At 39.2% G+C, this 23,068-nt stretch overlaps 2 protein-coding genes across 2 annotated transcripts; both read left to right on the forward strand.

The window, feature by feature from the left end:
* The first annotated feature begins 537 nt into the window (after window positions 1-537).
* Window positions 538-1,482, forward strand: LOC122676590 (olfactory receptor 6N1-like). Its single transcript, XM_043876005.1, has one exon. The coding sequence runs from the start codon at window positions 538-540 to the stop codon at window positions 1,480-1,482; it is 945 nt and encodes a 314-aa protein (XP_043731940.1).
* Window positions 1,483-17,741: 16,259 nt separating this feature from the next.
* LOC122678360 (olfactory receptor 6N2) lies at window positions 17,742-18,695 on the forward strand. Its single transcript, XM_043879027.1, has one exon. It carries the CDS (start codon window positions 17,742-17,744, stop codon window positions 18,693-18,695), a length of 954 nt encoding a protein of 317 aa, XP_043734962.1.
* The last annotated feature ends 4,373 nt before the right edge of the window (window positions 18,696-23,068 follow it).

Here is a 23,068-nt window from a genome sequence, read left to right on the forward strand (position 1 = left end):
ACTTCTTCCTCATTCGGTCCATATTGAGAACATCCCTGAATTCTAGAAATGCTCCCTGAAGGAAGTTAGTGGTCACATTTTAGAAGGTATTTGTCACCTTTTCCCACAGTTAAGAACAATTGAGTTTTGGATACAGAGGAAACGGTACAGGTGGATGTCTTAAAGAATAGTGAGACCTTTCATTTGGACTAAAAGCAGATGAGCGTGAAAATTTTTTATCTCTTCTATTTCCTGAACGGATATGCAGGAGAATATCCTTGGGCCCCTGACTCTGGTATCACAGTCTATACAAACAAAAATTCCTGGACTGAGATTCAGGAAACCTGGACTCCACTCCAGTTCTGTCAACAACAGACTGAGATATTATGCAAATCGCTTCTGCCTTCTGGGCTTCAGTTGTCTTTTAAAAAGTAAGGTTTGATAATGCATAGGTTATTTTCAGGGTTATACGTTCTATATTTTTGGTTCTGGAAAGATTTCTCAAGAAGACTCCTGAAGCAGTTAATCTTCTGTCTTTACTCCTTGCTCTTAGGAACCATGGACCTTGCCAATCACACATGGACCCAGAGTTTTCTCCTTGCTGGTTTCACTACCACCGGAGCCCTGCGACCTCTTGCTTTCTTGGGGACACTGTGTATCTATCTCCTCACCCTGGCAGGGAACTTGTGCATCATTGTCCTGGTTCAGGCAGATTCGAGACTGTGCACACCCATGTACTTCTTCATCAGCGTCCTGTCCTTCTTGGAACTCTGGTATGTCAGCACCACAGTGCCCACGCTGCTGCACACCTTGCTTCACGGGCGCTCACCCGTCTCACCCGCTGTGTGCCTTGTCCAGCTCTACGTCTTCCATTCACTGGGCATGACTGAGTGTTTCCTGTTGGGCATCATGGCGCTGGACCGCTACCTTGCCATCTGTCGCCCCCTCCACTACCAGGCTCTCATGAGCAGACAGGTGCAGTTATGGCTGGCAGGGGCCACTTGGGTGGCTGGCTTCTCAGCTGCACTTGTACCAGCAAGCCTCACAGCCACTCTGCCCTTCTGTTTAAAAGAGGTGGCTCATTACTTCTGTGACCTGGCACCACTAATGAGGTTGGCGTGTGTGGACACAGGTTGGCATGCTCAAGTCCACATTGTAGTGATTGGTATTATCAATGCCTGCAACCTTGTGCTCATTTTAGGACTGTATGGGGGTATCCTGAGAGCTGTGCTGAAGCTGCCCTCAGCTGCCAGCCGAGCCAAGGCCTTTTCCACCTGTTCCTCCCACATAACTGTCGTGGTGCTCTTCTTTGCCTCTGCTTTCATTGTCTATGTGGGGCCACCTGACAGTCGCCCTGAGGGCACTGACAAACTTCTTGCCTTGGTGTATACTTTTCTCACCCCTTTTCTCAACCCCATTATTTACACTTTTCGTAACAAGGAAGTGAGAGAGGCTGTCAGGAGAGTCACCCAAAGCATTAGGGCTATGATGAAGAGACCCTGAGGATCGAGCCATAGGCCCTTCACTTGGTAAGGGTAGGCTTTAGTTGGTTAGTCCATCAACTAATTAAATAATTTGTCAAATATACTGCATATATCAATTTAAATGTATTGAGTATTATATCAGAACAAGCTGGGAAATTTGTAAAGGTGGAGAAATATGGCCTCTGAACCTATACCTTTCTAATATGGGTGAAAAAATCACATAAATTAAAAGCAATCAGATAATAAGGATGCAAATTCCAGGGTAGACTTAAAACTTAAAGAGATAAATGCGTTTTTAAGAATCTGGAAAACTAACTGTGCATCTTTACTCAAGATGAAATTTTTGGAGACCATTGAGAAAGTAGTAAAGGAGGTTGTGTGCTCAGTCGCATTTGACTTTTTGCAATCCCATAGATCAAGTTTGTTCTGAGAGTTTCCTCAAGTCTCAGATTTTGGGATCCTAATACCCTGAGCACTCATTTGGTAGTTTTCTAAAAGTTCTCTTCAAATCAGACATGAAACTGTAGCATCCCCCTTGGAGATTCCCTGTCTCTGGATAACATGGTCATAAATATACTGAAAACACAAGAAGAAAATTCATTTAAAAAATAATTCTTCTGGGCAGCATGTTTTGAAATGAGTGAGTATACAATTTAAGAGCTTCCTGCATTTACCTAACAATGTTGAAATACTTTATTTCTATGGCAAGGTTAACTTGGTGTTTAACTTATTTTACTGGGAGAGGATGTGTGTGGAGTGACATACAGACTATTTTTCCCATAGAATAATTCTCCTATGTCTATAGAACATGACTGCCATGGGATTTAACAAGGATTTCTCTGGTCAGCCTTTCTGCTAGAGGCCTCTTGCTATCTCTTCTCTCTTCTTTCCAGAAGTAGGAATGGGCTCCCAGCTTCCCAGAACCACCCCATGCCCTCGCCCAGTTCCACAACCTCTTCCACAAATATACTATTTATACTTGAATATTTGGTGTTCATTTTCTCATCAAATCTCTCATAGCAGCAAAATGGATGAATGTCCTTCCAATCATTTAGTAAGTCAATTAAAAAAAAGTTAACTTTACTGAGTAAGAAGAATGAATAGCATCTTTTAAAAAAGAGGGTCTGATTCTGATGGCTGAGTCTTCACCTTCCCTATCATTCCTTTCAGCTATGGATTTTTCAGAGTCTGTATGAACCTAGGAATCAGACTGTGTATCATTTATCACTTAAATGTAAGCTAACTAGAGAAAATCCTTTCATGCATGATTTTATGTGAGCTAGCAGAGCCAGTTTTGGAAAGGTATTTTGTTCCCTGCAGTCATAAAGTTCTAAAAATAAGAAATTATAGGTAGTTCCTTTAGTTCATTGACTCGGTGAACAAGACAGTAAACTTTTTTGAGCTTCCCCAAACACAAGATTACTGATTAATTATGAGAGAAATGAAGTTCGATGCATCATCTGGAATGTTCTAAGGTAAAACCTTAACCATAGATTTGGAGTTTTTTGTTAATGAGAATGTGCATCAAAGAACTTTTAAAAACCTTGAGTCTGAGATGTAACAATTTGTATTTTAGCAAGCCTCAAGGCAATGTGAAGCAAATTCAAGTCTGAGAGCAATTTATATAATCTGATTGGTGAGACTGATAGAGGAACTAGGTATGTGTAGCCCAGTCATCTGTTCCTCTTCTTGGGAAACAACCTGCCTGGTTTGTCTGTTATGCTCTCTGCCATGGAGGAGGGCTGTGGCTTTCAGCATTTGTGGTAATCAGGCAGGGAGACTGAAAGGAAAGCTAACACACCCACTATCATAGTAAAATGTTTGAAAACCCTCGCCTGAGTAAATATTTACCAGGCAGATATTGTGAGGAACATAGAATACAGATGGACTTTAAGCACAAGTCAAATTAAACAAATGCTAAGCTATAATATAAGGCCCACTGAAAATGTGTATTTTTTGTTCTCGAGATTGAATGTACAGCGTGGTGACCATCAATGACACTGTAGTGTATGCTTGAAATTTACTAAGAGGGCAGGGTAGTTCTTAAGAGTTCTATTTAAAAAAGAGAACAGAAGGGAGGAAAGGAGGGAACGAGGAAAGAAAGAAAAATCATTAGTGTGTGAGGTAATGGATATTTTAATTAGTTTGATTATGGTGATCATTTCACAATGGATACCTATAGCAAATCATCAAGCTGTATACCTTAAAATATACAGTTTCTACTTGTCAGCTGTATGTCAATAAAACTAAAAAATAAGTGAAAAAAAGTTTCAACACAGTTAAGAGAATTAATAGTATACTGATTAGTTTGTAAATCATGATGTAATCAAATTAGTAACAAATAAATAACAAATTTAAAATATCCTTATGCTTGATATTAAAAAAACACTTCTAAACAATTTATAAATCTGAGTATACTGTAAGGGAAAGTAGAAAACTTTTAGCCTTGAACAATAATAAAAATTATAATTTTGAAACTAATGGGATAAAGCTAAATTATTTCTTAGAAAGAAATTTATAGTTTTAGATGTTTACATTATAAAAGAAAAATTGTGCAAAATTGATTAGTGAAGCAAGCATCCAAAGTTTAGGCACTTGGAGAAAGAATATTAGGAAGAGAAAACAAAGAAAGTAGAAGGGAGGAAAGATATAAATATGGAACAGAAATTAACAATAAAAATTAGTATATAGCAAAGGAGATATATAAATCAGAGTTGGTTCTAAAATAAAAGGAAACCCTTGACAAGACTAACAAAGAATAAAAGTGGAAAGAAGTAAAGATAAGAAATATCAAAATATTTTAATTTTAATTAAATTTTAATATTAAAATATTAAATTAAAACATTAATTTTAATATTAACTAATATTAAAAATCTGATACAAATACAGGTTTAAACTACAAAATTTAAAGTGATAATAAGATGGTGGCGTTAGTGGTAAAGAAGCCACCTGCCAATGCAGAAGAGGTAAGAGATGTGAGTTCTATCCCTGGGTTGGGAAATCCCACTGAAAGAGTGCACAGCCACCCACTTATGTATTCTTGCTTAGAGAATCCCACGTACACAGGATCCTGGCAGGCTACAGTCCATGGAGCTCACAGAGTCAGACACAGCTGAAGCAATTGAGCACAGCACATTAACAACACACAGTAAACATTTAAATTTTTAATTAGCTAGATTCATTTTTCCGAAAATTGAAATCACCAGTATCAACTTCAGAAGGGCTTCCTTGGGCTCAGTGGTAAAGAATCTGCCTGCAATGCAGGAGATACAGGAGACACAGTAGACGTGGGTGATCCCTGGATCTGGAAGATTCCCTGGAGAAGAGCATGTCAACCCACTCCAGTATTCTTGCCTGGAGAATTCCATGGACAGAGAAGCCTGGAGGGCTATAGTCCATGGGGTCACAAAGAGTCAGACATGACTAAAGTGACTGAGCACACACAACTTCAGAAGCAGTAGAAAATCTTAGTAATATTGAACTAGAAGTTAAAAATATTACTAGAAAGAAAACATTCGGCCAAGATGGCTTAACAGGCAAGTTCCTCCAAATATTGAAGAGAAAGTTAATTTCTTTTCTTTTTTCTTTTATAGAACTTATTCAGAGAGCAGATACACTGCAAGTACAACTTAACACATTTTAGAAATCTTGGTGTATGCTAATACCAAAATAAATAAAACCAGTATATGAAGAAAAGAATCAGAGGCCAGTCTCACTTATTAACATCAATGCAAAATTCACCATCTAAAAAGCCCTAAGCCATACTTCAATAAACTTTATCAAGTAATGATGACTGAATTTGGTTTAATCTCAGAAATGAAAGATTAATCTAACAATTGAAAAGTGCATAATATAATTGATAATATTAACTGTAAAAAAGAAAAATCATGATGATTATCTCTTGATCAAGAATAAAAACCATTAAATAATGATTCATAACTTAAAATAAGAAACAGTAAATAAAATTACAAATGAAAATAGCTTCCTTGTTATTATAAAGGGCGCTTTTAAAAATCATACAGCAGAACTAAAAGTGATGAATGAAAACCTTTCTTTTAAGATCAAGGACAAACAAAATTAATGAATAATACAACTTCTCAGTTCAGTTCACTTCAGTTGCTCAGTCGTGTCCGACTCTTTTGAGACCCCATGAACCACAGCACACCAGGCCTCCCTGTACATCACCAACTTCCGGAGCCCACCCAAACCCATGTCCATTGAGTTGGTGATGCCATTCAACCATCTCATCCTCTGTCGTCCCCTTCTCCTCCTGCCCTCAATCTTTCCCAGCATCACTGGCTTTTCAAATGAGTCAGCTCTTCGCATCAGGTGGCCAAAATATTGGAGTTTCAGCTTCAACATCAGTCCTTCCAATGAACACCCAGGACTAATCTCCTTTAGGATGGACTGGTTGGATCTCCTTGCAGTCCAAGGGACTCTCAAGAGTCTTCTCCAGCACCACAGTTCAAAAGCATCAATTCTTCGGGGCTCAGCTTTCTTTATAGTCCAACTCTCACATCCATACATGACTACTGGAAAAGCCATAGTCTTGACTAGATGAACCTTTGCTGACAAAGTAATGTCTCTGCTTTTTAATATGCTGTCTAGGTTGGTCATAACTTTCCTTTCAAGGAGTAAGTGTCTTTTAATTTCATGGCTGCAGTCACCATCTGCAGTGATTTTGGAGCCCAGAAAAATAAAGTCAGCCACTGTTTCCCCATCTACTTGCCATGAAGTGATGGGACCAGATGCCATGATCTTAGTTTTCTGAATGTTGAGCTCTAAGCCAACTTTTTCACTCTCTTCTTTCACTTTCATCAAGAGGCTCTTTAGTTATTCTTCACTTTCTGCCATAAGGGTGGTGTCATCTGCCTATCTGAGGTTATTGATATTTCTCCTGGCAATTTTGATTCCAGGAAGCTTGTGCTTCCTCCAGCCCAGCGTTTCTCATGATGTGCTCTGCATATAACTTCTAATCTACCTTTTATAGATAGTCCTGGCTACTATAGCAAATAAGCAAAAAGAATAAAGAAATTAAAAGTACTGGATAAAACTTGAATTATTTTTAGATGATATTACACTGAAGCATAGATAACCATGGGCTTCCTGGTAGCTCAGCTGGTAAAGAATCCTCCTGCAATATGGGAGACCTGGGTTTGATCCATGGGTTTGGAAGATCCCCTGGAGGAGAGCATGGCAACCCACTCCAATATTCTTGCCTGGAGAATCCCCGTGAACAGAGGAGTCTGGCTGGCTACAGTCCATGGATCACAGAGTCAGACACAATTGAGCACTTACACATTTACAGATATAGGTACCATCTAAGCACATAGTTAACCATCAGGCTTCCCTGGTGGTACTAGTGGTAAAGAATCTACCTGTCAATTCAGGAGATGCAAGAGATGCAGTTTTGACCCCTGAGTCCAGAAGATCCCCTGGAATAGGAAATGGCAACCCACTCCAGTATTCTTGCCTGGAGAATCCCCAAGGACAGAGGAACCTGGTGGGCTACAGTCCATGGGCTTGCAAAGAGTTGGACACAATTGGGCACTCATGCATTTATAGGTAGCCATGGATAAATTATTAGCATTAATATGGTTGATGAGCTTGCTAGATACTTCTCAATGAAAAAAAAGCAACATTGTGTTATTGTATAATATCAGCAATCATAAATATAATTTAAAATAATTTGTAATAAAAATAAAATACATATAAAGTACTTAAGAGATATTCAAGACTACTTTGAAAATCCCTATAGACTTACATTTAAACTTATTATATAGAATTTTTATATAAATGATGATATAGAACACCTTCATGGATGGGACATCAATATTAGAAAAATATTTCTTGCTCTGAGTTGACCTATTAATAAAACAAAATCTCACACAAAATTCGAAAAGTGGTGTCCATGGAATTAGATAATCTTTCCCAAGGACAACTTGATCATGCCATTCAAGAAGAATAAAAAGAGGTGGCATATCAGTGTGATGGGGATTTCCACCAGGCATCCAGGGAGTCAGATTTACAAGATAATTTAGTTATACTCAGAGGTCTATGAAGGTGATGATATTGGAAAATATTATAATTTAAGTTTTGATTTATATTAAAGAATTATTTTGAACCTGATGTTTTTCTCTAATGGCCTTTTAGAAGCAGGGCCATGTGGGAATGTATTATCCATATGAGAAGGTAAAAAAATTCAAATTGAAACCCTGAACAGGAGGTTATAAGGGTGCCTGTCACAGTTTATAAAGTGTTCCACATAATGCTCAGCTTAAAAATTGCCAAAAGATTTAAATGTTTTAGATTCCTACAAACTGAAACAGAAGAAAGAAAGTTAATGTGATTATTGCTTTAGAAATTGAAAGCTGTTCTGAATTTTTATAATGGTTCCTCTTGAAGAAACAAAAGTTAGACTCATTTTGTGTGTGGGGAAATCAGATACATCTGAAATGACTAACTACAAAAACAAATTATGACCACTCTTAATCTTTCATATTGGACATGCTTTATGATATCCTAAAATCTACCAAATAATATTTTATGAAGTAAAAGGTGCTCAGTTGTGTCTGACTCCTTGCAACCCTGTGGACTACAGTCCATTGAATTCTCCAGGCCAGAATACTGGAGAGGGTAGCCTTTCCCTTCTCCAGGAGATCTTTCCAACTCAGGGATCAAACTCAGATCTCCCGCATTGCAGGCAGATTCTTTGCCAGCTGATCCATCATGACAAAAAATGAAAGCTTATGTTTTATGCTCATAATTAAAATTAACAGCAATATAGTCCAATTTCTTTTCCTAAATTTGTAGAATCAAAACAGATGTGGTCTCTGCCAAGCAGAGTCGACATCAGTCTTATTGAGCAACTTTGTCTCATTTTGATTAATATGCACAATTGTCTAGTTTCTGGGGGAATTATATAATCATATTTTTATGCTTCTCCTATTAACAATAATCAAGATATTTAGAAAAGAGTTTTTAAACAAACATTTAAGTCCAAGTGATGATTTTGTAGATTCTTTTCAATTATAGCTTATTTCCTTCTTTATAGCTTATTTCCTTCCTTTCCCCCTTATGGTTTATTTCCTTCTGACTCACTCAATGCCTGGTGGAAACCCTCATCACCTTAACATACCAGTTTTTTCTTCCTCATAGGGACTTGGATGACATTTCACTGTGATCACTGCTCCCACCAGGGTTTGCTGGTGTTATTTCTGCCATCAACAAATTATATAAAGGGCACTGCCTTCCAGTTCTGAGGTACGAGGTATTGCTTTCTAAAATTCTGCATTTGTCAACTTCATCTAAACATAAGACAAACTTGTAGAAGAATGTCCATTCAGTTGAGACATTTTTGCTGAATGAATACTTTCTGGGAAGGGAAAGTTTTTCAGGCATAATGACAGATGAAAATAGACTCAAAACACTAAAGTAAGAGAAAAGTCATTCAAAATAGTGCATATCTGTGTGTGTGTGTGTGTGTGTGTGTGTGTGTGTGTGTATTTAAAAAGATTCCTCAGTTATAGCCTTGGATACAACTATGGTCCATGGACCAAATCAGGTACACAGACTGTTTTTGAAAACAAACTTTGTGGAACCCAGCCACATCCATTAATTCATATATTGTCAATGGCTACATTTGTGCTGCAGCCACAGGGCTGAAGGGTTGTGACAGAGACATAGGGTTTGAAAAGCATAAAATACTTTCTCTCTGGTTCTAATAAATGTTTGCCCATCCATGCCAACAGTCACAAAGAGTCGGACATGCTCTTGTCCAACTCATGTCCAACTCTTTGTGACCCCATGGACTGCAGCCTGCCATGTTCCTCTGTCCATGGGATTCTCCTGGCAAGAGTACTAGAGTGGACTGCCATTTCCTCCTCCAGGATATCTTCCTGATCCTTGTCTCCTGCATTTCCTGCATTGGCACGTGTATTCTTTACCACTAGCTCCACCTGGGAAGCTCCAGTATTTATATATTATCTAATAATGTATAGACTGGTAAACATAGAGTTGAGTAAATTATAATCTTAGGGCAAATTATATTCTCAGGGCAAACTAATAAGTGGTCACTTACCATTTTTAAGTTGGTTTTTTATTAGGCATCTCCCCACTGCTGATTCAGATTCTGCAATACCATTTTTTGATGTCTTACACAACATTTTCTTTTAGCCCTGCTCAGTTATTATCAGGGCTTTTTTTTTTTTTTTTTCATTTATTTTTATTAGTTGGAGGCTAATTACTTTACAATATTGTAGTGTTTTTTGTCATACATTGACATGAATCAGCCATGGATTTACATGTATTCCCCATCCCGATACCCCCTCCCACCTCACTCTCTACCCGATCCTTCTGGGTTTTTCCAGTGCGCCAGGCCCGAGCACTTGTCTCATGCATCCATCCTTTACCAGGGCTTCTTATCTTCAATTTCTCCCTGCCTGCATGATTCCAGTCATATGAATATGCCCTGGATATACCTGGGGAGAAAAGGAAAAATGCATTGGATGAGAGTAATGTTATAGCTTATAGCTAGAAAAATAACTTTTCCTTGTTGCTGTTGTTGTTCAATTGCTCAATCTTGTCTGACTCTTTGTGACCCCATGGGCTGCAGCACACCAGGCTTCCCTGTCCTTTACCATCTTCCGGAGCTTGCTCAAACTCATGTCCATTGAGTCAGTGATGCCATCCAGCCATCTCATCCTCTGTCATCCCCTTCTCCTCCTGCCTTCAATCTTTCCCAGCATCAGGGTTTTTTCCAGTGAGTTAGTTCTTGTCATCAGGTGGCCAAAGTATTGGAGCTTCAGTTTCAGTATCAGCCCTTCCAATGAATATTCAGAACTGATTTCCTTTAGGATTGACTGGTTTGATCTCCTTGCAGTCCAAGGGACTCTCAAGAGTCTTCTCCAACACCACAGTTCAAAAGCATCAATTTTTTTGATGATGGCCCAGCTCTCACATCCATACATGATTATTGGAAATAGTAGCTTTGACTAGACGGACCTTTGTTGGCAAAGTAATGTCTCTGCTTTTTAACATGCTGTCTATGTTTGTTATAGCTTTTCTTCCAAGGAGCAAGTGTCTTTTAATTTCATGGTTGCAATCACCATCTGCAGTGATTTTGGAGCACAAGAAAATAAAGTCTGTCACTGTTTAAATTGTTTCCCCATTTATTTGCCATGAAATGATGGGACTGGATGCCATGATCTTAGTTTTTTGAATGCTGAGTTTCAAGCCAGCCTTTTCACTCTCCTCTCTTTCTTCTTTTCCTAAGAAATGTTTATTTCAAAAAGACTTTCATAAAAAGGATCTGGGGTCTGTTACAGTGGTCTCTACTCAATCGGCAGTGGCACTCAAAATTTTCACTAATAACCTGGTGAGCTTAATCGCATTTGACATTCAGATCCCATGGACTATGCTCCTCTGTCCATGGAATTCTCCAGGCAAGAATACTGGAGTGGGTTTCCATCTCCTCCAGGTGATCTTTCTGACCAAAGAATTGAACCTGTGTCTTCTGTGTCTCCTGCATTGCAGGAAGATCTTTACCCACTGAGCCATCAGAGAATCTAAATTATATACTTGTCAGACCTGTGGATAAAGTTGGGAGGAATACACAAAAGGGCAGGTGGCAGAGTCAGAATCTAAAAATATCTGAAAGCTCTTGGAAAATAGATTGAATCTCATAAGATAAACTTCAATGTAGTTAAGAAAGGGTCTTGTGCTTGGTTTTCAAAACAAACAAACAAAAAAAGTACCATAACCATAATAAAACTTTTCAAACAAATATTGTCAGGAAAAAATATTTATATCCAGTTTTAAAATTATACTAAATGTTTTTTTCTAATCCAGACACTGTATTAGGCAATAAAAAATAAAGCATTGAATGATAGTTTCCTGGTGACCTAGTGATTAGGATTCCTGGCTTTCACTGCCTGGCCTGCATTCAATCCCTTGTCAGGGAACTGAGATTCCACAAGCTGAATGGCATGGCCTCCCAAAATTCAAGAAATAGCATTGATTGGACAAATACAGAGCAAAACACAATCTCTACCTTCATGAAGCTTACATTCAGTTTGGAAATAGATAATGTTATTAGAAATGGGAGGAATGTAGAAATGCATAGTTCTCTGCAAACATCTAATAGGAGAATCTGGCCTATCTTGGTTATAAATATTGTGTATGTTTATGTGTGTGATGGAGGGTATCAGAAAAGTCTTTTCTTAATCTATTCATTCAGTGTATAGTTCTTGAATATCTACTTTGTGCAAGAAAAAATACTTGGCACTGAATGATGTATTAAGCACAGTTGGCCTTTCTCTTCACCAACTTTATCATATATTGATAAATAAACATAAGTAATTAAAATTTGTTCTGTGAAAGGAATGGCTAGGATGCAATGGATAGAAAAAGCATTGGAAGATAGGGCATATATATATATATTTAGATAGTGTGATCAGATCAGACCTCTTTGAGGAAGAGATGTTACTGTAAGAATGAAGTGGTATTACCTTGGTGAAAGGGGTCAGGGTAGAGGGATACTGTAATAGAATTCTTTTCTAGGACTGTCCCAAGCAGAGGGAAGTGTGATTAAACAACATAATTTAGGTGATTTCTATTTTTGTGTGAAATCTTGGTGGCCTTGTTGCTCTTTTCAGGAGGTGAGACTATTGGGTCACTAGCCCCGACTATTGCTTATCAACTGCAAGTTTAGTTTACCTTCTAAATAAAATTCATTAAGATACTCAGTCACAGAATTATCTCCAGTAACCGACAGGATCCAACTCAGACCAATTCCTGCTTCTTTGGACCTTCCCCTGAATCACCTAACATGAAACCATACCCTACAATAAGTTCTTTTCTAACAACCCCTTACTGAAATGCTCCACAGTCCATATGATGTGCAATCTCACTCATTGCAATAAACCAAATTTTGTTAAACTCTAAGGTGTGTTCCTGTCCACTGTGTGGAAGGCATTGCTATGTTCTTTAATTTTAAAAGCAACCTAAATATACACACTTTAAGGGTGAAGAAAATAAGGTTATGAGTGGTTGAATAATTTAGATGCCTTCACAGTTATTTAGAGGAATTTAATGAACAAACATATACTCTACACCTACTAAATGAAACAGGAATATATGCAGACACATTTTAGAACCAATATAGTTACTTTTCCTATTAATTTTCACATAACCCTCACAACACAGATTTATACATGAGACAATATAGTCACAGAGATGAATGACTGCTTCAGGGCACATAGATAATGAGTGGTGGCCAGGTGGCTATTGCCCTTGGTTATTCCATCAACCACTGAAGGCAGTGAGCTTAGGAGTGATGAACACAGGTTCTGGGGTCAGAACACTTTGCTTCATAATCCTGACAAGGATTCATACTAGCTGTGTGATCTTGGATATATTTTTAAACTCTCTGTGCTTCAGAGAGTTTAACATGAGAATAACAGTTGTACCAACCTCATAGACAAATTGCAACTATCATATCAGTTGATACATGCATTCTACTTAGAACAACATTACTTGTCAAAGGATCAGTAAATGGGTATTTTATGAGAGCCAGGCTGAAATTTAGGTTTCTGAGGCTCTAAGACTTTGTTTTGTTTTCTTTTGTTTTGTTTTCCCCAGAACAAGCAACTCCTATTAGAAAGTTTTCTCAAAGAAAGAACAATGTTTGGCTGGATTGGGCAAATAATTAGGAGAAGTCATTATTTGAAAAGATGAGGGGATATACAAAGTCTCTTTGGACTTGTGAGGCAAGACAAGGAAACAAGAATGTATGTTTATGGGAAGAATTGTAGGGTTGGGGGTCATTTCTGCAGAGCCAGAGTCCAAAAGTCTGTTGAGAAGTCACTAGAGATGGGGAGAGGAATAGGGGTTGAAGAACCGGTGAAAAGATCGCAAGCATTTGGAGAAAGGCTTCTTTGAGTCTACCTGGTAGAAGACAGACGTGGCCTCTATCCAAGTGCCCTCTCAGGAGCCTTGCATATGAGGCTGAAGGTGTTCCCCTTGCCTGTGTCCCTCATGGCCTGAGACAGTCGAGGTTAGCTCTGGGGACACTGTCCCACGGGGATGGAGTTTCTTAAAGAGGAGAAAACGCTTCTAGGTACAGTCTCCATCTCCCACATGTACCTGAGCAAAGTGAGACAAAGGATACCGAATGACATCCAGTTGCTGGTAGGTGATCTGAGGATCTGGAAGGGGAGACCTCTAATAAAGGATTTGAAACCATAATATTTTGAAGTTAGAGAGTTGGGCTGGCAGAAAGATGATTTAAATGATAGGGACTTGGGATGTCCAATTCTGAGAATCATAGAGTTTCTAATTTAGAGGAAACTTTACAGGTTACCTTGTCCACTGTCCTGCTTGATACTTAATTTCACTTTACAGCCAAGAGATTGGCTAATGGCTGTTTTGAGAGACAGGAAGTTTCCCTGTGTACTGCTGTAAACTGGCTACATTCTGGCAAGGATGGCAGAGAGTAGAGGTTTCTGAGAAAATCACTCATGACATAGGGACTGTAACTAAGAAGGTCTAATGAAATATTGTATCATCTCAGGAACAGCTAGCTGTATTTGAAAATGTTTCATGTAGAGAGGGTGTACACAGCTCTCTCACTGGGGATGTTAAAGGTACCTGATGATGAGTCAGTGTTAAGATCTAGAGGTCTTCAGAATGCTACTGAAATTATTCCACATTGGTAAGAACTTACTCAACCTATACATACAGTTAGCTTTGTTGAAACAAAGCTAATTTATAGAAAGATAAAACATCATCAATAACCCTCACTCATCAATATAATCAATAACATGCTCAAATGTCTGACTCTTTGCAACCCCATAGACTGTCTCAGGCCATGGGGGACACAGGCAAGGGGGATACCTTCAGCCCCAGATACCGATGAGAATCAGGCTTAGGTGAAGTTCCTGGGAGGGCACTTGGATAGAAACCACGTCTGTCTTCCAGCAGGTAGATTCAAACTCAAACTCCCAACCCTCCTACAATTCTTCCCTAGAGACTCCATGGGAGTCTCCAGGCGACTGAACCTGTGTCTCTTGGATCTCCTGGACTGGCAGGCAGGTTCTTTACCTCCTAAGCCACTGGAGAAGCCCCTCAATAATCCTTGCCTATACACAAAAAATGATCAAAATATTTCTTGGATTTAATTTTTCTGGGTAGGTCAGAGTAATGATGGGTTTTCAACAGAATTAGGGGAAAGGAGGCAGGACAAAACTTGAGCTGCTAAGTTTAGTAGGGATATTAAACTTAAGGCACCAAAAGAACAAGAAGGATGTGTTCAAATGCAATCAAAAAACATAAATTTATCTACAAAAAGTTCAAGAATATTTGAGAAACATTGAGTTTACAATTTTATCATTGTTCTAAGCACTGACGGGGGATATACAATAGTTAATAAGGTATCACATTTACTCTCAAAGATCTTACAATTTATGAGGAATACCGATGTTATAAAGGTAATACAATATGTCAAGTGGACACTGTAACCATTATGAGGACTTTGAAGATGGAATAAACATTTTCTGGGGGATTCAGAAGGTGTCACTAACAAGCTGACATTTGATCTCATTTTGAAGGATGAGAAGCAAGTTACCAGCTGGAAAAAATGGGCTGAGTGGTAAACCAGAAGCAAATGGGGCAGAAGAGCAAATGTGCCAGATTGTAGTCAAGCAAAGATTTCTGTTTTAGCATGTTTGTCTCTTGCAATTAGAGAGGTTAATACACAATTCCTTTAGAGTTAGAATAGATTCAAGAAGAATGTCTTAAACACTAATTACTTTGAGTCAATTTAGGATTTACAAATATTAAGCCCAGAATTTGATTTCCTCTGTAGGATATTTTGGTTTGGGAGCAATGTCTTGCTTTAGGTCTGAGGTATGAGTTGAAGGGAAAGTATTGGGAGGGGAATCTACCAATTTTTAAATAATTTCCACATTGATTTGTTTCATTAAGCAATTAGCTTTTACTGAATACCTTTAATAAGTTATGACAAATATTAGGACTACAAAAATAGGAAGAGACTGCAGTTTGTCAGTTTGGTGGCTAAAATATGGACAGTCCTCTGCAAATGTGATGTGACTGACACTGGTTACCATTTTCATGCATTTAAAGTCACGTTCCTTGTGGGGGTTTTTGTTTGTTTGTTTTTAGTTCTCATGGTTTCTTTTCTTTCCCCTTTTTTCTTTCTGTATCCACTTCACTTTGGGCTTGAGAATAAGAATGTCTGATATCTGTTCCTATGAAATATCATCAAGCCACCTACATATGTCTCACCTGTTTCTGTTTTTCTGAAAATGTAGGATTTATAGTAACTGCCACTTTATCATGTTTTTTTTTTTTTTCATTTATTTTTATTAGTTGGAGGCTAATTACTTTACAATATTGTGGTGGTTTTTGTCATACATTGACATGAATCAGCCATGGATTTACATGTATTCCCCAACCCGATCTCCCCTCCCACCTCCCTCTCTACCCGATCCCTTTGGATCTTCCCAGTGCACCAGGCCCGAGCACTTGTCTCATGTTTATTTTTTAGCCTTCATTCTCTCACCAGATGTATTAACACCCCACTCATCTTTCCATTAGTGATGCCCACAGGCAAATTCGTACCTTCATCTCTGAGCTTGGTTAGAGTAGCTAAATATCAGTGACATTTTCAAAATCTTCATATGGCCATGTCATTTACTGACCTAATATTCTGCAATGGCTCCCCCAACCTTTTGGGGAAAGATCCTGAATCATTGGGTGAGCTTTCCCAGTTGCCTTATTGTAGAGGCAAGCATGAGTTTCCCTAAATCGGGTTGCTTCCAGTTCAGCATCTGCTTGTGCGCTTTTTGTCTGAAATGTTGTTTTCCTCTTCCAGGTAACTCCTACTCTTCCTGGAAAATTCTTTTCAAAGCATTTCTCCTCTGAGAAGCCTCTCTCAGCCTTCCTGGTCTGAGAAATGGGCCCTTGCCTTAGCACACTGTAGTATTCTGTACTTCATAGGCTGTATCAAGATGATTGCTTTGTCTGCTTCCCCAGCAGGATGCAAGCTTTCTGGACACAGGGATTATAGCTTGTTTCACTCTGCATTCCTTGTGCCAGATACATCTGTATCCAATAAAGTTTTAAACAGGTGAGCTGAACAATTAGAAAAGGCTTTTCACTGCATTAATCTCATAGGATAAAATTCACCCTGATCTTGAGTGGCCTCGGCCTGCAACAGCTTGAAGCAGGGCTTAGGTTCCTGGCCAGAGGTTGAGGCTGGGTCATGGCAGTGAAAACACCAAATCCTAGCCATTAGCCCAGTGATCAGTGACAAAGGCCCCTCAGCTCTGCAGAAAAGAATTCCCACAAAGATAGAAAGTAGTGAAACATGTGAAGTATTTACTTGGAGGAAAAGAGTACAACATGTGTTGGTAGACACAAGGGCAGGCTCAGAGAGTCCCTGAGTCTCACTCTCATGGCAATTTGAATTCATTTTACGGGACATTTTTTCCAGGTTTTCTTCAGCCAATCATTTTTATTTTCCTGGCTCACTGTTCACATTTGGTATATTTCAGGATTGTCCCATGTGTGCACACACATCTGTTAGCCAAACTGGATTTCATGTGTGGTCCGGGAGGTCTTCTGACTTTGAGAATGAGAAATATGTGGTCTGGGCAGGGGCCAGCCTCCTCTCTTAATTGTCCTGCTACTCTCATCTCAGAGTTTCAGTCCACAGGGAATGAATCTCTAATTGTTTTACCCTGCGGGGGGAGTGCATCTGCCTCCTGCCTCAAATTTTGGAGACCTGACTGAAGGAAAAACTATGACCTGGGGTAGGGAAATAGAATGCTTGGGGAAGGTCACATAGTATAGAGGTAAATAGCAAGGAGTTAGCATGCATAAGGTCAAATTCTGTTTCTGTACCACGGTATCCATATGAAATAGAAAATCTTCATAATCTATTTTCTCTTCTTAATTTAATCATTGGTAAAACACGTATAACAATGGTACTTATTTGAGTGGATGTGTGAAAATTAAGTAAAATATTGAATGCAAAACACTTGTAAAATGCTCAACGCACAGTGAGTGCTAATGAGAGTTAGCTATTATTATTTTTAGGGTAGTATAAATAGCAATAGCTGTTGCAGTAGTAATTAAAGTTCTGCCTTTAAATTTAAAAAAAAAAAAAAAAGACTAAATAGTAAAGAGGAACTTTTGAGTTGAATTTTGCAGTCACTTCAATCCAGTTTCTCCTTTCATTCCTTACCTCAGCCTCTCATGGAGCCCCACAACCAATCAAGCCTGGCTGAATTTGTGCTCCTTGGTTTCCCCAGGGTGGGACATATCAGGGGCTGGCTTTTTGTCCTGCTGCTGTTGGCATACCTGTTCACTATCTGTGGCAACATGCTCATCTTCTTAGTCATACGGCTGGATGCAGCCCTACACAAACCCATGTACCACTTTGTCAGTATTCTTTCCTTCTTGGAGCTGTGGTATACAGCCACCACTATCCCCAAGATGCTAGCTAATCTTCTCAGTGATAAGAAGACCATTTCTTTTTCAGGATGCCTCCTTCAGACTTACTTCTTCCACTCCCTAGGGGCCTCTGAATGCTACCTTCTTACAGCAATGGCCTATGACCGATACCTGGCCATTTGCCGGCCCCTGCACTATCCCGCAATTATGACCCCCATGCTCTGTGCCAAGATGGCTGCTGGTTGTTGGACCTGTGGCTTTCTATGTCCCATATCTGAAGTCATCCTGGTCTCCCAGCTCCCTTTTTGTGGCTACAATGAAATTCAACACATCTTCTGTGACTTTCCACCTCTTCTGAGCCTGGCCTGCAAGGACACATCCACTAATGTCCTGGTGGACTTTGCCATCAATGCCTTCATCATCCTTATCACCTTCTTCTTTATTATGGTGTCTTATGGAAGAATCATTGGGACTGTACTGAAGATAAAAACGATTGCAGGAAGAAAGAAGGCCTTCTCTACATGTGCTTCACATCTTATTGTGGTCCTCATCTTTTTCGGGAGCATCATCTTCATGTATGTGCGGCTAAAGGAGAGCTATTCACTGACCCTTGATCGGACGCTTGCTGTAGTCTACTCTGTACTAACACCACTAGTCAACCCAATTATCTACAGTCTTCGTAACAAGGAACTCATTAAGGCCATTAAGAGAACCATCTTTCGGAAGGGAGAGAGAGCTAGTCCCACCCAACATTGACATTCTACCAAGGTCTTTCCTCCGCTTCTATGTTGATCTCATAAAGTTCTATGTATCTTTGTCCTAACCTGTAATAACCTTCCCATCATCATACATGCAATGGATATCATCTCCTCTTACATTCTCAAGGGCTTTACTTCTTTGTGTTTTATTTCTTACATCTTTATGCTTTTATTCTTTAATTGAACAGTGCTTTCTGCATTTAAGAATACTTTAGTATCTCCATTCTTAAAAATAAGTGTACACATTTCCTTCAGGCTTCCCTAGTAGCTCAGCTGGTAAAGAATCCTCCTGCAATGTGGGAGACCTGGGTTCAATCCCTGGATTGGGAAGATCCTCTGGAGAAAGGAACGGGCTATCTACTCCAGTATTCTTGCCTGGTGAATCCGCATGGACAGAGGTGCCAGGCGGGCCACAATCCATGGGGTCGCAAAGAGTTGGACAACTGAGTGACCAAGCATAGCACAGCACACATTTCCTTGGTTGCATATTTCCAGCCAGCTAGAGGTCTATTCCTCTGTTCTTTTCCAGTCACATTTCTCAATATAGTGAAAGGCACAATCTATCTTTTGTTCTTCACATCCTATTCACTTTTCAACCCATTTCAATCTGGCTTTGGCTCAGACCTTTCAACCAATATTTTGCCACTGTCATTACTGACCTCCACACTGCCAAATCCATTAGGTACGTCTTGCCTTTGCTCTTTACTGAGCTCCTGACGCATGTAACCAGTTCCTCTTAAGAAGTTTGTCTCTAAGATTCCATGTTATCAACATCTCTTGATTTTCTCCTTATCTCTCTAATTGGTCTCTATCAGTGGTCCTTGTCATGTAGCACTGTCTTCTAGATGTTCACAGCTTTTCCTAAGAATTTAAATTCCATCCCTACTGATGTCAAAAATTCTTGACATCTCCAAACCAGAACTCTTTTATGAGCTTTAGAATTATACATCCAAATGCCTCTTAACAATCCTATCTGGATGTATTTAAATACTTTAAAACTTAACTTGTTAAAAACAGAGTTCTTTTTTTCCTAGACTCTGCAAGAGTTCTTATAAGATTATAATTTTCCAATCTTTGAATATTTATTAGAGCTCACAGGTAAGTTTTCAATTTTCCCATCCTGAAAGCTTAATGCTTTTGTTTCTCTGTTCTTGGGCAGAAAATTTCAAAGTTTATTTTAATTTTTCTTCTAGTCCTTCATTATTATCATGTGCCAATCCTTCTTCAAAATATATTCTCAAATCTTTTTTTTTTCCCCTTTCTTTTTCCCCTTTCTTTTTCTCTTTAGTGTTTCTCCTGGTATAAATCTCCTATATCTCTCTACTGAATTGATACAATAATATTCTCCCCACTCTCCTTGATCCTACTCTTGTTCCATTCTAATATATTTTCCATAGCAAAACCAAAGTGACATATTTTAAAGCTAAATTGGATATGTCATTCAATAAAACCATGAAATATTACAATTATGGTTAACACAAAATCCAAAGCCTTGTTACACTTTATAAGATTCAACAGTATTCTCCCATACCTTTCTCTCCAACATTGACTCCCACCTTTCCTTCACCAGTTCACTCTTATACAGTCAATTTATCACTCTAATTTCTTCAAACAAATTAAGATCCGTATGGTTTCAGGAAACTGATACTGTTCTCCACAACCTCCACAACCCCTCTAGCACTTCAATTGACTCATTCCTCTTTGCATGAGTTTCTGTTCAAATGTCACTTTCAAATGACATTATCTTTTAAAGAACTTCTGAAAAGCCATCCTATTTATGCTACTTATTTTCTTTTTGAAGTAGTTTGTTTTCCTTCAAAATATGTATCAAAATTTATATGTATATTCACATTTGTGTGAAAGTGAAGTTGCTCAGTCGTGTCCAACTCTTTGCGACCCCATGGACTGTAGTCTACCAGGCTCCTCCATCCATAGGATTTTCCAGGCAAGAATACTGGAGTGGGTTACCATTTCCTTCTCTAGGAGATCTTCCCAGCCCAGGGTTTGAACCCAGGTCTCCTGCATTGTAGGCAGACACTTTACCATCTGGCCACCAGGGAAGTCTCTCACATTTGTGTATATGTAGATATAGTTGGATATAGATAAAATCTTCAGTTTTTTCCTACAAGACTATAAAATATATTTGGTCTAAAATCATGTCAGTTTTGTTACTTGATGTATATCTATACCCAGAATCTAACAAGTGTCTAAATATCGTGAGTATTTAATAAAAATGTAATAAATGGAAAGTGTAATGAGTCTTTAACAAACTGTGAAAAGCTCTTAAAGAGATGGGAATTCCAGGCCATCTAACCTGTCTCCTGAGAAATCTGTATGTGGGTCAAGTAGTAACAGTTAAAACCCTGTATGGAACAAAAGATTGGTTCAGAATTGAGAAAGGAGTACGACAGGGCTGTCTGCTGTCACCATGTTTATTTAACCTATACACTGAGCATGTCATGAGGAATGCTGGGCTGAAAATTACAAGCTGGAATCGAGATAGGTGGGGGAAACATCAACAACCTCATATATGTGGATGATATCACTCTAACGGCAGAAAGCAAAGAGGAACTAAAGAGACTCTTGATGAGGGTGAAGGAAGAGAGTGAAAAAGCTGGCTTAAAACTAAACATTAAAATAACTAAGATTATGGTGCTCAGCTTTCTTTATAGTCCAGCTCACACATCCATACATGACGACTGGAAAAACAGTAGCCTTGACTAGCTGGACGTTTGTTGGCAAAGTAATGTCTCTGCTTTTTAATACGCTGTCTAGGTTGGTCATAACTTTTCTTCCAAGAAGTAAGTGTCTTTTAATTTAATGGCTGCAGTCACCATCTGCAGTGATTTTGGAGCCCCCCCCAAAATAAAGTCAGCCACTGTTTCTACTGTTCCTCCACTTATTTGCCATCAAGTGATGGGACAAGATGCCATGATTTTTGTTTTCTGAATGTTGAGCTTTAAGCCAACTTTTTTGACTCTCCTCTTTCACTTTCATCAAGAGGCTCTTTAGTTCTTCTTCACTTTCTGCCATAAGGGTGGTGTCATCTGCATATCTGAGGTTATTGATATTTCTCCCGACAATCTAGATTCCAGCTTGTGCTTCCTCCAGCCCAGCACCAAAGAATTGATGCTTTAGAACTGTGGTGTTGGAGAAGACTCTTGAGAGTCCCTTGGACTGCAAGAATATCCAACCAGTCCACCCTAAAGATCAGTCCTGAATAGTCATTGGAAGGACTGATGTTGAAGCTGAAACTCCAGTACTTTGGCCACCTGATGCAAAGAGCTGACTCATTTGAAAAGACTCTGATGCTGGGAAAGATTGAAGGTGGGAGGAGAAGGGGACAGCAGAGGATGAGATGTTTGGATGGCATCAATGACTCAATGGACATGAGTTTGAGTAAACTCTGGGAGTTGGTGATGGACAGGGAGGCCTGGCGTGCTGCAGTCCATGTGGTCACAAAGAGTCAGACATGACTGAGCAACTGAACTGAGCTGAACTGAAGATCATGGCATTCAGCCTTGTAACTTCATGGCAAATAGAAGGGGAAAAGGTGAAAGTAGTAACAGATTTCTTCTTCTTATACTCTAAAATCACTGTGGATGGTGACTGCAGCCATGAAATCAAATGATTGCTTCTTGGCAGGAAAGCTATGACAAACCTAGACAATAGTTGAAAAGCAGAGACATTACTCTGCTGACAAAGGTCTGTATAGTCAAGGCTATGTTCTTTCCAGTGGTCATGTACGGTTGTGAAAGCTGGACCACAAAGAAGGCAGAGTGCCAAATAATTGATGCCTTCACACTGTAATGCTGGAGAAGATGCCTGAGAGTACATTGGACAGCAAGGAGACCAAACCAGTCAATCTTGATGAAAATCAATCCTGAATACTCACTGGAAGAACTGATGCTGAAGCTGAAGCTCCAGTATTTTGGTCATCTGCTACGAACAGCTGACTCATTGGAAAGGTCCCTGATGCTGGGAAAGACAGAGGACAGAAGGAGAAGAGGGAGTCAGAGAATGAGATGGCTGGATGGCATCACTGATGCAACAGACATGAACTTGTGCAAACTTCAGGAAATAGTGAGGGACAGGGAGGCCCGGCATTCTGCAGTTCGTGGGGTTGAAAAGAGTTGGACATGACTGGGAGACTGAATGATAACAACCATGAGTCTTACCCACTCTTGTCACTGACATATTTTTATCTTTAGTGATTTCTTCCTGATTCCAATCACTACTGGAGCCCATTGCCTTCCTACTTACTAATGAAAGGTACTATCTTTCATCTCTTTCTTCAAATCCTCCACACCTAGTTGCAATGCATTCAATGTAAATGTCTGTGGGAAACACAAAGCAAAAGGGTTTGGAAAT

The sequence above is a fragment of the Cervus elaphus genome, chromosome 20 (assembly GCF_910594005.1).
Source record: "Cervus elaphus chromosome 20, mCerEla1.1, whole genome shotgun sequence".
In the NCBI taxonomy this organism is placed as follows: Eukaryota; Metazoa; Chordata; class Mammalia; order Artiodactyla; family Cervidae; genus Cervus; species Cervus elaphus.